General features: G+C 37.5%; 1 protein-coding gene across 1 annotated transcript; it reads right to left on the reverse strand.

The window, feature by feature from the left end:
• Positions 1–5180: 5180 nt before the first annotated feature.
• On the reverse strand, positions 5181–16567 carry LOC308694694 (uncharacterized protein). The gene is made up of 7 exons (XM_081372356.1): positions 16215–16567; positions 10124–10459; positions 9684–10034; positions 9293–9379; positions 5930–5977; positions 5704–5784; positions 5181–5592 (listed from the first exon to the last, which is right to left on the reverse strand). Exons 1-7 carry the CDS (start codon positions 16273–16275, stop codon positions 5537–5539), a joined length of 1020 nt encoding a protein of 339 aa, XP_081228482.1. The 5' UTR covers positions 16276–16567; the 3' UTR covers positions 5181–5536.
• Between the last annotated feature and the right edge of the window lie 208 nt (positions 16568–16775).

A 16775-nucleotide genomic window follows, 5' to 3' on the forward strand; every position in this document is an offset into this window, starting at 1 on the left:
GCGCACCATAGATGCGCGTGCACACACAATATATCACATCACATTCTGCGCATATGTTTTACAACATAATTTAACAAAAACATAGTCCTAACACTTTTTAAATAGCCCACTTACAGTGTTTATTACAACTACTAAATGCTTAAAATGAATAAAAGTAAATGAACAAAAATTTGCGTTACATATTTAAACTCGTGAACGCCCCCCATTAACACCTGAACGCCCCCCTTTCAAAAATCTTGCTTCCAACGCCCCCCGTTGTTCTCTGAACGCCCCCTGGGGGGCGGTACCGCCCCCGTTGAGAACCACTACAATAGAAGAAAAACACAGTTGAAATAAGCAGTGCATTATGTTTTTCAGTTAAATCTAACTTATCAGGTACAGAAATTGATTTATCAAAATGTAAAATAAGTCTTCAGTGTAAAAATAAAATAACTATAAAATTAATGTATCTTTGCTAAAGCTACAAGTCATTTTCTCTTTTGATGTTTGATCACCATTGGCGACACAAACAGCTGCGGGTACGTTAGGCTGCTGTCCCTTTAAGACGAATGCGCAGAACTAATATAAATGACACGCATCCGTTTTCTTTCTGTTTAAAACACAAGACAAGAGGAAACTCGCCATTTTGACTTCATTTTGCGTGCACGTGTCTGTTTAAGCTAAAAAAAAAAAAGTGAAAGAGAACTGAATTCGGCTAAACTCACCTTCTTCATCTACTGACTGTGGATGGCATCAAGGTCTTGTCCTGAAGAATACAGGGCCAAACAATAGGGATTATATCTCATCTGGTAACAAGAGCAAAGCCATAACTTTAAGAACTCTAATGATATATTTACCCCCTGATATTGCATTGGGGATATCAATTCAAACATTTTTAAAGGCTAAGAGTATGAGCCACAGCTGCCCAAGATATCTAGGGGTTGCAAATTAGTCATGGCTATAAACCTGTATGCATGGCATATACTTTGTATTTTTTATAAAGCAATGTTCTATGCATTTGTCCCTGTCAAATAAACATTAAATAAATAAATCTGTGAAAAATAACTGCCTAAAGTTGTCGACCCCCTGAACCGCATTTAAAAGTACAAAGAATTTCAGTATTGATCAATAAAAAAAATAAAAAAAATACATAAATACCTTTGAGTTGGACAGTATGTTGTCAGTCTCATTGGCCAACATAATTCAAAACAGACCTAAAGAAATAAAATAAAATATAGTAATCATCAGGATATCATGTTATCATAATAGTTAAATGAATTATTAGAACTATGACCATTATAATATTGTATTAGTCGCCTATTATTTAGCTGATTATTTAGCTTACAGGCTTCTCATGGACAATCTCACTGAAAAAACTTGGGGTTAATGATTTTAAAATGTGAGACTTATTTCAAAAGCATAAATCTTACAGACCCCAAACCTTTGAACAGCAGTGCACTGCATGTTTGAGGTGGTTTTGCTTACTAGTCATATGGTTCATAGAGATTTTCTTGGACAGGGGGTGCAGCAGGCCATCACAGCATGATGATCTAGGAACATAACATGCTGTTTGTCACAGAGCCAAAAATATTACATGTGATAGGTTTATTACAAGGAACCAAGCTAGAACAGAGGTGAAATGCAGAAAAGATAAATATATACAAATCTTAAGATAATATATTGTGAAATAAATGCATATGGAATTATCATCATGATTAAACAATAACTCACCCCTTGTTGTAGAGTTTTATTTTTTCTCTCGCTATTCTGAAATCACATTTTAGCAATATTGGTAAGTAACGTCACTGATTAAGTTAACAATACAGTGCATTCTTTTTGGTTAGCCTAAATAAATTAGCTTACTTCCCATTGACAAATTACCAGCAAAACTATCAAAAACTGTTATCTACACTAAATATGTGTTTAAAAACCCAAACTTTCATAAATAAGACCTCAACTTAACGTAACTTAGGCCTAACGTTGTCTTTTGAAAACGGTTAGCTAGCGTAGATGCTAACGGACTTTTTCAAAGACATAAAACCATTTCTTTAAAATAAATATTTAACAGAAGCGTGTCAATTACACGTAAGAAATGTGTCAGGGGCGTTTGTGTGTATTATTTGTGAGATTTTGTTGTCTAAACTTACCTGAAAGCAGTGAAACCAACAGCGAGAGACGGGAGTTTTGTTGTTTGTCAGTTGTCGATGACGTTTCCATCTGCTCTCGCGCAGCGCACGTGCTCCAGTGTTTGATCACGCGCATGCGCATTAAAACACTTCAAAGTCATGCAGCATTTAAATAAACATATAGAATTAAAATATAACATAATTTAAAATATCATTAATAAAAAGTTATTGCGAATAGATCTGAACGTTGTTGGTTATCTTATAACCTTAGGGGACCGTACTGACGACGTTGTCAGTTGGTAATCTGCCTGTTAATAGTAGGCTAAGTGATATTAAAATAATAACCTGCAGAGAACGTTCCCAGAACGTTCTCTTTAGGTTATAAAAATAAAACCTAAAACCTGCAAGGAAACGTTCTGGGAAGGTTCTCTTTAGGTTATAAAAATTAAACCTAAAAATAACCTGCAGGGAACGTTCTGGGAAGGTTCTCTTTAGGTTATTAAATAACAACCTGCAGGGAACGTTCCCAGAACGTTCTCTTTAGGTTATAAATTTAAACCTAAAAATAACCTACAGGGAACGTTCTGGGAACGTTCCCTTAAAGTTATAAAAATAGATCCTAAAAATAACCTACAGGGAATGTTCCCAGAACGTTCTCTTTAGGTTATAAATTTAAACCTAAAAATAACCTACAGGGAACGTTCTGGGAACGTTCCCTTAAAGTTATAAAAATATATCCTAAAAATAACCTACAGGGAATGTTCCCAGAACGTTCTCTTTAGGTTATAAATTTAAACCTAAAAATAACCTACAGGGAACGTTCTGGGAACGTTCCCTTAATGTTATAAACAAAGATCCTAAAAATAACCTACAGGGAACGTTCCCAGAACGTTCTTGTTTGGTTCCCAAAAAAATAACCAAATGGGAACCAAACGGGAACGTTAGGGGAACGTTCTGTGTTTGCTGGGAAGTAACCATGTGTATTCTAATGCCTGATCTGCGATCAGTGATTTCTGATGTGTAATTATTCAAGTTCAGATATCTTTCTCTTAAAATCGTCCAATACTGTTTATGCATCAGTGACTAAACGATCAACTTCACATAATTTCTCGTAGTATTATGAAAATAATCTTTTTTAAACTGTTATTAAATTATATTACAGAAAGCGATCAAAGAACGATCCCTTTCCATTCGCCCCAAGCTGTCAATCAAACAGCACAGCGCGAGCCGCGAGAGCTTATCTGGACACTTACCAAACTCGTGATGAAATAATGACACTGTTACACTACACAACGAAGCTCTTACTGTATATTCACATCGTGTTTGCATTGTGATTTGGTGTAAGCATTTGTGAGAGTGCAAAAATTGCGTTGCAATGATAAGATCTTTATTCACGCGATCAACAGACTGTCATCTGCTCAGTCAAAGCTCGTCATGCTGCAACCTTTCATGTGATGGAATAGATTTAAATATAATGCTTTAAACGATACTTTTCACGTTTTGTTAATCTCGATAGCTGTAATAGTAAAAACGTAGTAAAAGTTTTCGAGAGAGTTCATGTAATACTAGCTATTTCATATGCAAGCATGTCAGCCAATCACAGCAGTGGGCGTTTGCACTGCAGTCTCACAGCAGACACGCCCCTTAAAACGGAGCATTCAAATCTTAGGCTGAAATCAGGCTTGGAAAAATGGCTTTTATTTATAAATTATAAAAATTTTTGATGTAAAAATCATACTAACATTATAAGGGCACCCCAGGCAACATTATAAAATAATAAAAAAATCCAGTTCATGACCCCTTTAAGGCAAGGTTATTACATTAGCCCCTGCTCACTAAAAACTTGAGTTTTCACACTATTTAGTCTACCAAAGCCAATTAGATTGTAAATGTGTATTCTCATGTGTTTATGGACATTTATCATTTGCAGTGAGATGTCTAATGTTTGTTTGTTTGTTTACTTTCATTTAGCTCTCACGGTGTTTTTGGGAATAAAATTCTTTATAAACATCAGTCCCTGAGAGTAAACTGCATCTGTTCAGCCGGGAATGCTACAACAACACTGAATCAGTGAACTGAAACAGTGAAGCACTCACTTCTCGCCCTCTAACCAACCGTTAAACACACAAACAAATAGAAATTTGATGCTGTTAAAACAGCAGTTGAGAGCTCAAGAAGCTTGCGATCACCGCTGCACTCACGCTGTAGAAACACCAACACTGGGAGGTCTTCCCACAAGAACACCGACACATTCGCTTGTTGTACAATAGTACTCTTCAGAGACATCCGCTAGGCTCCGAAGCGAAAGGCAACTGGTGCGTGCGTCCACTTTTGTGTTTATTTCCGCGCTGCGGGGCGGAGCGTGTAATCATGCATGCCAATGTTGAATTGGCTTGATTAAATAGTAGTACGAAGAAGACAGGCTCCCTAAGCGTGATCCCCATTCAGTCGACCACGTCTGACGTTCTCGACTGAAAGGGAATGTGAAAATAGAGACGCCAGTCACAAAATTTGAATTAATGTTAAAGAGGTGTGTGAACTCGCAAGTATGATGTCAGGCACTGTAATTTCTCTGGCCCCCTTCCTGTTCACCGGAGTGATGAGATACTTAATAGATTGTCCTCACTCAATGGCTGGCTGTCGAAGTGGTGTCCGCAAAATAAGTTTTTCGCATTTCATGGAGAAAGAGCACGATTGCAAAGAGAAAGGCCTTAAAAGCTGCTTGAAAATGAAAAATGATTCTGATTGGACACAGACTGTGTTTTTGGAAACAGCTGTTAAACATGAAGAATGCCTATTTTCCATATTCCCGACTGGAGGACTCGGGATGTGAACTCGGCTGTGAACAGTGTATCTAGCAGGTCAAGATGACACTGGTTTCAGTCTTCTAGTGTCCGACTGTTGAAGATATATGCATTTCAGGAGTAGCATTTCAGTAACAAACCAACGCTTATTTTACATCAACACTCGACCCATTAATACTCACACTTACTATTCTATATTACAATACATTACGAGCTCATGAGGGGGAAATCACCATATTTGTAACAAACATCTCAGGAAAGGAGACATATTAAACACAATTGCAGAGGTTTTATTAAGAAAATTAGCATTAATTATTCAAAATTTAAAAAGATGCTAAAAACAGGAATGAACAGACAAGATACAAGAATCACCAAATCAGCTCCATCACACAGAACAGAGAGAGATTATACAGTCTGAGTCTGTCCATTACTGTATTAATATTATATTTAAAGCAGTTTATATATGAAGCACAAGAAAATTTAATCTAAACTTGGTGTCACTATTCCTTCATTGTGATCAGAGTTTTTTCTCTGTTTTCAGAGAAGAAAATAAAACAATGAACAATCCTCTGTAAGTTTTTGCTATTGTAAATATTGCTGCAGATTGGCTCTAAACTCATCAGTATTTTATTCTAATATTGTCGGCATCTCTATTTCCTCTGGGTGCTTCGAGTCCTTCCTCCCTGCAAAATAAAAGCATTGACTGACCTCTCGTATGTGTTTTTATCATGATTGCAGATTGTTCCAGATCAGATGAGTGTGAATCATCAGATTGTGTGCGGCTCAAAACTCACCAGCTCTTCTTGCACAGATGATCTGAAGAAGAATCACAGTAGGAGCAGCAAACACTGCGATCTCAACAATAATCACAATCACTGCAGGAAACATGAGAGGAAGAAGAGAAACTGTACATGACTGAAGTCAAGGGGATTCAACTATCAACAGTTAATGATGAAGCTTTTACAGACTGACTGATAGTTTAATGTTATAAAGCTGTCAGTATAAATGAACGTGTCATACCTCTGTATAATGATCCAGCATTCACACTGACTTCAGTTTCTCCTGGATCTGTGGATCACGTCTGTTAGTTCAGTTCAACACATAATGCCACATATACACAACATCATCATCACATAATACTCGAGCTTCACACAGGATTTTCATTTTAGCGGGGCTCAGCTCCCAATGAGTGTATGTAGCATGCGCGCTCATAATAGAAACGGCGCCGCTGATGTTGGTCTCGGGTCGGGTTCGGTCTGAAAAATTGCAGCCGTTGTCGGGCTGGGGCCGGGTAGGGCTTGAGTTTTTGGCTCTAGACTGAAGCGATCACGAATTAGTGTACAGTTAGTCACATATTTTAGGGGGCTAGGCAGAAGTTTACCCATACAGAAATGTAATATATTCACATTTATGTGGTACACAGTTAAATATATTGAAATATATTTTGAAAATGCTTATAACATAAGCTTAAATTGTTCTTCGTGTACATATGTGTACATATGTGAAAATATGTTTGTGCCTTATATCATGTCAAGTTTTTAATCAGTGTGTTTTGCAATATTTGTTTCTACTTTTTGTAACCGGGTGTAATGGAGGAAATACACACCTGACGCAAACTAATTGGGGTTTTATCCTGACTGCTGTTTTAAATACGGTAAGTAGGCCAACAGCGGTCGATGGGAGCACAATTAGACATAAAAGTCTAATAAAAAAAACTTGACTTGTTTGAAGAGATTTCACAACAAATTTCACAACAATTTTTTTGGGGATTTCACTAGTTAAAAAAATAAAATAAAATACTTAGCAATTGTGGAAAACAATTTACAGTAAATTTGGAGATGCAGTTGAATAAAATGTAACAAAAAGTTTAGACCGTGGATAAATGCCAAATCCACAAAAATACAAGTCATACAGAATGAAATGTGTAAATCACACTGAAATACAAAACGCATCCAAAACCAGTGAATAGTATCACGAGAAGAGAGCGATTTCTTAAAGGAGCCACAGACATTTTTAACCCTTTCGCACGTACGATCACACCGGTGTGATTAGAACGGTCAGTGCATCACGTGATCAACTGCTAAATTCAAATGTGCTTTCGTGCGTTAGCTGGCGCTGAGCCAGAGACAGGCGAGCTCAGAGCTGTCATAAATCACAACTTTTCAGTGTTTTCAACCACATAATGTTTATTTTAGGTTTCAGACATATAAATACTAAAAAAACAATACATTTAGAGTTTGTAAAATACACACTGATGTCAAAGGAAGAGGCAATAATAATCCTTTCCATTATAATTAGTTTTATTCATATCAGATACACATGCAAGTAACTTTAAAGTTTACTCTATTCTTCTCCCAGTTCACCTGCCACTTACTTTTATGTATGTCGGGAGAAGTGGATGAATTCACGTGTTGTAAATCCAACAGATCCGATTCTCTGAGTCTGAACTGCTTCTGCGGCACAAACTAAGATGGCGGCGCCCATCGCGAATACAGCTGAACTAACGCGATCGTTATAAAGGTGTTTAAACAATAAAACACTTCCACTTGCATGTATTTGACAATCGGAATATCAGATATTTATCTAACAAATTTGTGAATATTTTGAATAAAAAAGGAAAAATGACATAAAAGCAGATCATCATTCATTCAGCTCTGTTGTTGCTGCGGTGTGTCACGTGACAAGCAATGACGCGTCACCATGGAAACCATAAAGTGACACATTCTAAATAACGGTCGCCTTGAGAAACTCACGCTGGGGGGTCAGCCAGAATATTGTAAACTTACGTGTGAAAGGGTTAATACAAAATAGAAACAATGTATATTTATACACTACTTGGCCACATTTAGTTTCTACACCATGTTTAGTCTATTGTATTATGGCCTATACTGCTTTCATATTCTCATTCCATTCATATTAAGCCTAAGATCCACTTAAAAAAATAAGTTTCAGGACATTTTATCTTTTTTTCTTCTTATAATTCACTTCATCAGTATTTTTAATGTTTTAATTCTAGATTCTAGATGTATATTCATGTAAATTTGACATAACTTTGACGTGTTTTAATGGGCGAGTAGCATTTAAACAGGAGCGGAGGGAGTTACCATGGAAACGGGGCGGGAACTCAACTGACAAGCTGCAAAAACTGTCTCACTGTTGTTTTCACAGCTTTCAGGCAAGTCTATTCCCTAAAGTTACACAAATAATACACACAACTGTTCCTGACACTTCTGCGTGATCTGGCCCAAATGCAGTGTGGAATGGCGGACCGCTCCTGTATGCCAGATCTGGGCCACAAGCAGGCCATAGCAATGCCACATGTCAGCCAAGAGCAAAGAAATAAACCAGAACTGGACCTTATCTGAGCCACAAAACCTGTGTATATTAAATATGGAGTCATCTCAGCCTTAATAAGCCTGTTAACAAGCAGAATCACTGAAGGAAAGAAGAGAACAGAAAAAGAGACGAGCAGAAACACAAGAACTACAACTGACTTCAGACACAGCCTTAGATTAAATCAGCTGAAGAGAAAAGAAGACATTAAATCTGTGAAGATCTCAGCAGAGGAGGATTAAACAACTCCACAAACAGCATTACCAGCTTCACTTGTTACTATTTTGCAAACAGGAGTGGATCTGGCAAACAGGAGCGGTCCACCCAAGGGCCGTCATTCCACGCTGCATGAGGGCCAGATCATCTTTCCACATGTGGGCCGGATCTGGGCCGAAACAATGTTGCTATCTGGGATCTGACGTGATAGTTTGTCCCAAAGCTTGTCTACTCTTCTGCTACACACTCAAAAGTGTGTAGTGTGTACACACTAAACACTTTAAAAAATGTTTTTTTTAATCAGTTTATTTCATATTGGGGTCATAAGACACCCAGACTTGATGAATAACTGAAGTTTTATATGTTAAACTTGTTGCCGAGCATTACGAGTATACGGCTTATTTTGTGTTTCTCTCTGTTTTTGTATATTTGTTTTGTTCACTTTTACATGTATGTTTTTTGATAGTTTTGTGAGTGGGTGAGCAGTATTTTATGTCTGTTTGGAGTTTTTCATGGATCTACAGTGAATGCGCTGCATGGATGAGCTCAACATATCGTCTTCATGTGACGCTTTCTGGGAGAATCGAGTGAAAGAACCGGAGTGTTATATGAACACACTACTCTCACTGTTTATACTAAACATGTCCTAGAATATGCATAAGTACGCTAATTGGGACACACCATAAAAGTCCATGAAATGAAACTAAAACAACAACTCAATGTGACAATCATACTGTAGAATATGACAGTCATATTTTGATGAGTTAACACTGAAGATAACTCTAGCATTATGCTCTGAAAAGCACTGATGTGAGAAAGACAGTGATGATGTACCTTTAGAAACGTGTGTGTTTATAGTTGAGGGATCCTGAGAGTGTGTGATGTGGACTGGATTCACTGCTGTCGTTGAATCAGCTTGAGCTGTGAAGATGAATGTTAGTTCAGATCATTAATACTGTACAATATGACCATCATAATAACTTTGATCATCACATTACATAAAAAGTTAATATTTTTGCTGTCAAGTTTCAATTCCTTTATTATTTCCAGCATCACGTTTTGGACTGTTCCTTCACTGCAGTTCATTAGTTTGAAGCAATGCTTTGAGTTACTCTTCTGTGAGAGTCAAAGAAGCTTTTGTTCCCTCAGTTTGTTCTGGTTCAGTGATACTGATAGACCTTAGTGTTACTGACATTATGAGGCTCTTCTAACACTGTTTTCTCACCTGAATACTTGACAGTGTATCTGACTGAGGTCTTGACTTGATTTCTGAGAGTAAGCCGACATCTCCACTCTCTGTTGTCATCTTCATTCAGGAGTGTTGTAGTCAGAGTGATGATACAGCGATATTGATCTGATGATGATAATATCTGATATCTGGAGTCTGTCTTCAGATCAACACCAGTCTGATTCACCCACAACAGCTCAACTCCCTCAGAATGAACCCAATAATCACAGGGAGATCCAGTCTCTGAATACAACTGACAGGAGAGAGTCACAGAGCGGCCTGGACTGATCTCAGTCTGTGAGGATGAAGATGATGAAGATGATGATGATGATGATAGAGACACTGAAACTGAACACAAGACACAAATCACAGACTCTTCAATCATCATCTGAGTTTAAAGGGAGAATTTTAAATTGACCACATAATCATAAACTTACCATGAAGAACATGCAGATAAACACGTGCATTAGTTCCTTGTTGTTGGTCTTTTCCATTCACATCATATATCCATTGTTGGCAGGTGTAAGATCCATAATCTTCTTCTGTGACGTTCTTGATGTTCAGAGAGCAGTCAGACTCCAGACTCAGTCTCTCATGTCTCTCTGTGTCTTTCCTCTTTATCCCTAAACCAATCAGTTCAACTGCTACTGAATGACTGAATCTGTTATAGTAGATCCATGCAGTTTTAGATTTGCAGTCAGAAAGAGCATTATTACAGGGCAGACGAGCATTTTCACCAGAACTGATGAACACATGATCCTCTCCACTGATACCTGAAACACAGTATATCTCAGTGATCATTATGATATATGTTAATAAATTAAAACGGTTAGTTCCAATCCTTGATTCTGATTGGTCAATAGCTGTGCTTTATTCACGATAAAACACGGCTATGACCGCTTCACCCAACGGTTCTACTGTATTTATCACTGCGCCCTTAGCAACCACACGTATCAACATAAACATATAAGTAATTTTTTTTTTCTTTAATATTGTGTGGTAACTGTTTTATAAAAGCAATAAGGCAGGAGAGGCTGTGCTGTATCGTGAATAAGTAATGGCTGAAGGGCATTGTTAGGCACGACGCGAAGCTTTCTACTTTCACGATACAGCACTTGCCTCGAGTACCTTATTGCTTTTATAAAATGGTTACCACACAATATTACAGTAAAAAAAAAAAGTATTAGTGCAACTTTCATGAAGTTAAATCAATAAAAGCATTCCTTCCGCTAGAAAAAAATAGTCTACTTGGTAAAATGAATTGTACTATTTGTAAAGCAGCAGCACCTCCAAGGTTTACACAAATCACTGCCTTTGCAGCACCATGGTGCAGAGACTGTCCGATGCTGGTCTCGAATCGAGGGGAAATTATGTCTGTGAGTGGACATAAGTGTGAAAGTTCACTACAGAGCTACTGGAGGCCAAACTTAAAACAAAGAAAGCACTGGAGCGACAGCATTCTCTCTGCAACAGAAAACACTGCTGACAGTGCTGAGCCCCAACTAAAGAGAGCCGCGGTAAATATCACCACAGTGGAGCCGACTGAAATAAGACAAATATTTAATGCGTGCACAATAGGCCTTTTCAGAATGTTTGTAAACAATAGGCGCCGAGTAACTTCCGGGTGGCAGAACGCGAGCGGCTTCCACTGACTAACTGAAGAGATCCAGCCGGCGACTGCAACAGTCACATAGTTAAAAACGTTGTTGATCAAAGTTGAAACGATGATGAAAACGTGTTGTGTTTGGGGTTGCGCTGCCAGATATACAGCAAAAGGTGTAGTGTTAGGGGTTTTATCGATTTCCTGTGGGTGGTTATAGCGACGTCGTGTCGTCAAAAGTAGGAAATCTTAACGATCCCGCTAAATTATGATTCATCCAACGTTTACATATCTGCTGCCAACCCTGCTTGCCCTTCAACTCTGCTTCGTGTATTCTCAAAACGGTCCATCTACAAAATCACAGCAGAGCATTTATCTTCCGCCGGGGAAATTCAAGACTAATATTAGTAAATTGTCTCTTTTGATGAAGAGACTGCATTGACCGTGAGACTCACGCAATTGTATGAGGCGCCACGTAGGATTTAAATCAAACTTCGCTTATCAATACATACATAACGCACGTGCATACACCTATAAATTACTCGCATGTACATGTATACTATTGGATGTTCAAAATACATATATGAAATACATGTGCACACTAATATGAAATTCATACATATTATGTTAGTAATGAATGCATATGAATATTGCATATAAACTTGACGCACGCATACACCTATACTCGCATACATATAGCCTACACAACTAAAGCATGCATCCGCGTTTTATTTATGCGCGAGTGTTTTATGGATGTGTATGCGCGCATTGAGTTTATATGTAGGCCTATGTGCGAGTGTTTATAGGTGTGTCTGCGTGCTGCGAGTGTATGTGCGAGACGAGTGTAGGTGTATATGCATGGAAGTTTATAAGTATTTATAGGTGTATGCGTGCGTCAAGTTTATATGTAGCCTATATGCAAGTTATTCACAAGCATTCATTATTATAGTGTGCACGAGTATTCCATATATATGTATTTTGAACATCCAAAAAATGTATATGCGAGTAATTTATAATTGTATGCACGTGTGTTATGTATGTATTGATCAGCGAAGTTTGATTTAAATCCTACGTGGCGCCTCATACAATTGTCACTTTTCACACGCTCTCACTACACATCCATTTTCTCGTGCAACTTACCTAAATATTCCTCAAAGATGATATATCGACCAATCAGTGTTTTTCAACAGCGCAAAGGTCGATATAACAGCTGGAGAACCATTGTAACATAACAGTTACCTCAGGAAAGCCATTTAATGACCATGATAGGCTATATAGCACGTTATTTTGGCTGGAAAAAAAGAGCTAGAGAGTATTTTGCTAGTTATGTGTAGGCCTACTATATTACATATTTATTATATTTTTTACTTATATCATTAAACACAGTTGTTATTATGATGAAAAAATGCATTATATTTAATTAAATGTTTTATTTTTATTACACTTTTACTGTCAACGGTGGGCCTCCTTTCCAAGCAATTTACTAGCGTTGTCATAGGAACGCTTTTGCTTTTGCCACCCGGAAGAACGTCTGTTACTGTTGTGACGTCATGGTGAATTGTCGTATAAACGGAGATGTTCAGATCAATTTAAATAAACAACAATAAAACAAGTATCTCTTGTTCGGCAGCATTTTAGCAACTAAATTAATAACATTAATAAAATAGATTAAAGACCTAACTGTTATCTATCAAAATATGTGCCCTTGTGTTTTTATTTAGGCTATGTAAATATTTAGAGAAAATAATGGAACAAACAAAAAAATAAACGTTTTCTCATGCTGAGTGATAAGCTATGCCTATGTAACAGGATTAGGTGATTGACAGCAGCGTTAGTAGTATATGTTTATCAGTGTCTGAATTAACTCACTTGTTTTTATCCACTCTGTCAAGTGGACTATATTAGTGAACTAATGTAGGGAATAGTGAGTGAGGGAGTAGGGTGTGTGTTTGAACACAGCCTCTGAGTGTCGACTTTGAGCGCTGTTAATTCTCAGTATATTACTGTAGACTACTTTCTAGAAAAAGACAAATATCTCCCAGAATGCATTTGTTTCTACGTTATATTGCTGTTTTAATGGAAAACAGCATGTTACTGTCAAAATGAGGCCATTTGTTACTGTGCACACTGTAAAAATTTGCTGTAAAGAAAATGCCAAATTTTGACAGTAACAAAATCAGGGCTAAAATCATGCAGTGTGAACTCAGCATTAGATTAAATCAACTGAAGATAAAAGACATTAAATCTCTGAGGATCTCAGCAGAGGAGGATTAAACAACTCCACAAACAGCATTACCCTCACTTAAAGGTCCCATTCCATGGATTATTTTTATTATTTTATCATGTTTCCAGGGGTGCCCTTATACTGTTAGTATGTTTTTTAGATCAAAAATTGTTATAATTTAGAAATAAAAGTCATATTTCCTAGCCTGATTTCATTCCCTGGTTTGAACACTCAGTTTGAAGGGGTGTGTCTGCTGTGAGACTTCAGTGTAAACACCCTCTGCTGTGATTGGCTGACATGCTTGCATATGAAATATCTGGCATTACATGTGGAACTATCTGGAAAACTTTTACTTTTACAGCTATTATACGTTTTTACTATTACAGCTATCGGGATTAACGAATCGTGAGAAGTTTAAGTATTTAGATCTATTTCAATCACATAAAAAATTGCAGTGAGCGTTGAGCAGATGACAGCCTGTTGATCGCGTGAAAAAAGATCTTATCATTGCAACGCAGTTTCTGCACTCACTAATGATTTCACCAATGCAAACATGAGCCATATAAATACAGTAAGAGCTTCGTTGTGCAGTGTAACAGCGTCATTGATTTCATAACGAGTTTTGGCAAGTGTCCAGATAAACTTGCGCTGTGTGATTGATTGACAGCTTGGGCGATTGGAAAGGGATTGTTCTTTGATCGCTTTCTGTATATTAATCACAGTTTAAGTAAGATTATTTTCATCCTACTAAGAGAAACGATGTGAAGAGTGATCGCTACTTCCATATTAAATCACTAGTTGTACTTACCGCTTGCTGGAATATAGTTGAAATTGCCCCCTTCGTCAGTATGAAACGCTAAGAGAAGCCTGCTCGATATTATCCCAGGTTAGAGAAACAGTCCGTGGTGAAATGGACAGAGCAAACTAACTACTTCGAATTAAACTTTTGCGATATCCGATTGTAGACCGTCTGTTGACATTTCGCCATCAATACGCCTGTGTTCCTGTGGGCGGAGCTTAGTCTAAACACGGTTCTGGTGATGTCACTAATGCAGGTAGTAGAGGGGTGTAGTCCAATCCAGCCGTTTTTTGTAGTCAACTTCTGTTAAATAAAATATCTTGCTTGGCATTGAACTTTGAGCGTTCTAATTTTACAGATATTATTTATACTCTAACAACAACATTACACACTAACTAAAGTTTGAAACATGGGATCACGAAGAACGGGACCTTTAAAGCAAACAACACACTCTCCAGAATAAACTATTAGTCTTTGTACTGTTCTTAGTGTAGTTTATTTTTAGAGCCACTAGGTGGTGCTAGTCCATGTATGTTTTGATGTTGTCAGAGAGAGTAACCTCTGACCTTAATTGCAGCCATCTTGTTTTACTCAGTTGATGCTGTCACACGGTTAAAGCAGCTCAATCTCTTCATCATCTTTGCAGTCATTTATAGAAGCTTTGTCTGTAAGTATTAATGTGTTTGCTAGAAGCTTGTTTTTCATCTTTTGTCTGAATTTAGTACCAGTAATTTTAGGATAAAATTGATATTAAGAGAGACTTTTCAGTACGATGTTTCATGCATCTGGATTATTATTTGTGTATATTATGTCCAGTTATACCCTAATAAATCCATGCTTCAGTTCAACTTTCTTGTGGAAGGAGTTATCTGTCTGCCTAGTTGAAGAAGGGGAACTCTTTTACAAGGGCAGAATAGTCTCTATCAGAGAGCTGTTCAAATCACTGACACACGCTTAATATGAAGATCATTCTTCATCATCAGATGTTTGAGTGACACTATGTCCAGTATCAGGAATAATACAGTATGATCTGTGTGTATCAATACACAACTCTGAGATCACAACGTGAATGTGTGCAAGAATAAACTGAGCATGTTCAAATGAACTATTTTCCAGACTAATTCCACTAAATGTTGTAAGGGAGGATTTCCTGCAAGACTGCCGAATGACTAAAGAAACATTGTCAGCAAGACTGTAGAAAACTGTACATTTCTTGTCTATTCCACCCACTGCCACTGTAACGCAGAGTTGAGATGTTGACCAGAAAGAAAAAAACAGTAGGAGTCGGAGGAAAAGATGCACGAGAGACGGAGAGACGAGAGACGGCATATTTTACCCCGTGTTTAATAAAATCACTCAAACGTCACACTCGTCCGCATACATGGGGATCGAGTGAGATAAAGTATCAAACAAACATCCAACTCTGGTCACAAATATAAAAGGAAATAAAAGAAAGAGTACAAAGGTCGGTAGAGCGGTTATCTCTTCTCCTCACCTGTCAAATCTATTACTGACTCTCTACGCGCAGTTCTCATTTTACCTCAGATTAACATAAAAGCACGAGAGAGAGAGAGAGAAATACAAAGAAAAGAGGAAGTAAAGAGAGAGAGCTCCAAGAAAGGGACCCAGATAATAAAAGAGACAGAGAAACAGTTTCAATCTTCTTTTATCCTTTCCCTGACCATGTGACTAAAACCCAAATGTGAGATGTTCAAACTGACCAATCAGATAATTACAACTTCCCCCACGGTACTAAATGTGTGACAATTCATCGACCCCTGAAGTACACACATCTTGGCCTACAGTGATCACTATCTACAAATGGTACAAATGGTCATTGTGGTAGAAAGACTGGGTGGAAAACAGTAAAGCAAACGTCTTTAGAGAAAACACAGATTTCTTTACCTGTGAGAAGTGAAGAGAGAATGATCAGTCCCAGCAGACACAGATCACACTTATCAGCCATTTTGTGTTTCTGTCAGTCTTTCTCTTCATTATATATAGTTACAGCTCTTCCTTTAAACATCATCAGCTCCTCCTGTGGTTATTCACTTCCTATGATCTCATCAAATGAGTGTTTAAATTCTGCTAGAGTTGCTGTTTAGTGACACGATGCCACAGTGAAGTGTTGCTTTAAGTTAGGGCTGTAGTCAAGACCACCTTTGTCGAGTCCAAGACGAGTCCAAGACCAAAGAAGTTCGAGACCAAGACAAGACCGAGTCCAGGACAGGAAAAAAAAGTCTGCTAAAAAATATAGCCTATAGAAATTACATCATTATGTAATAATGAAATAATGAATGATTTTAATTTTATTTAAAATAATTGACTAATTCAAAGAACTACAAAAAAAGAATTATATAGGCCTAAAGGAGCACACACACATTAGTTTCGACTTTCTGATCAGCCTCACATTCTGTTCCTGTCAATCATACACGCGATGTCAACCAATCAAACTTCATGAGGGAG

The sequence above is a fragment of the Scardinius erythrophthalmus genome (assembly GCF_964197995.2).
Source record: "Scardinius erythrophthalmus genome assembly, chromosome: 1".
Taxonomy (NCBI): domain Eukaryota; kingdom Metazoa; phylum Chordata; class Actinopteri; order Cypriniformes; family Leuciscidae; genus Scardinius; species Scardinius erythrophthalmus.

What these genes read in the sequence shown, in the direction of transcription:
- LOC308694694 (XM_081372356.1), bottom strand. Translation starts at nt 16,275, where the DNA reads ATGGCTGATAAGTGTGATCTGTGTCTGCTGGGACTGATCATTCTCTCT. An exon ending in TTATCTGCATGTTCTTCATG is followed by an intron (nt 10,035 to 10,123) that starts GTAAGTTTATGA and finishes TCTTGTGTTCAG; the next exon opens with TTTCAGTGTCTCTATCATCA. An exon ending in AAACACACACGTTTCTAAAG is followed by an intron (nt 5,978 to 9,292) that starts GTACATCATCAC and finishes CGTGATCCACAG; the next exon opens with ATCCAGGAGAAACTGAAGTC.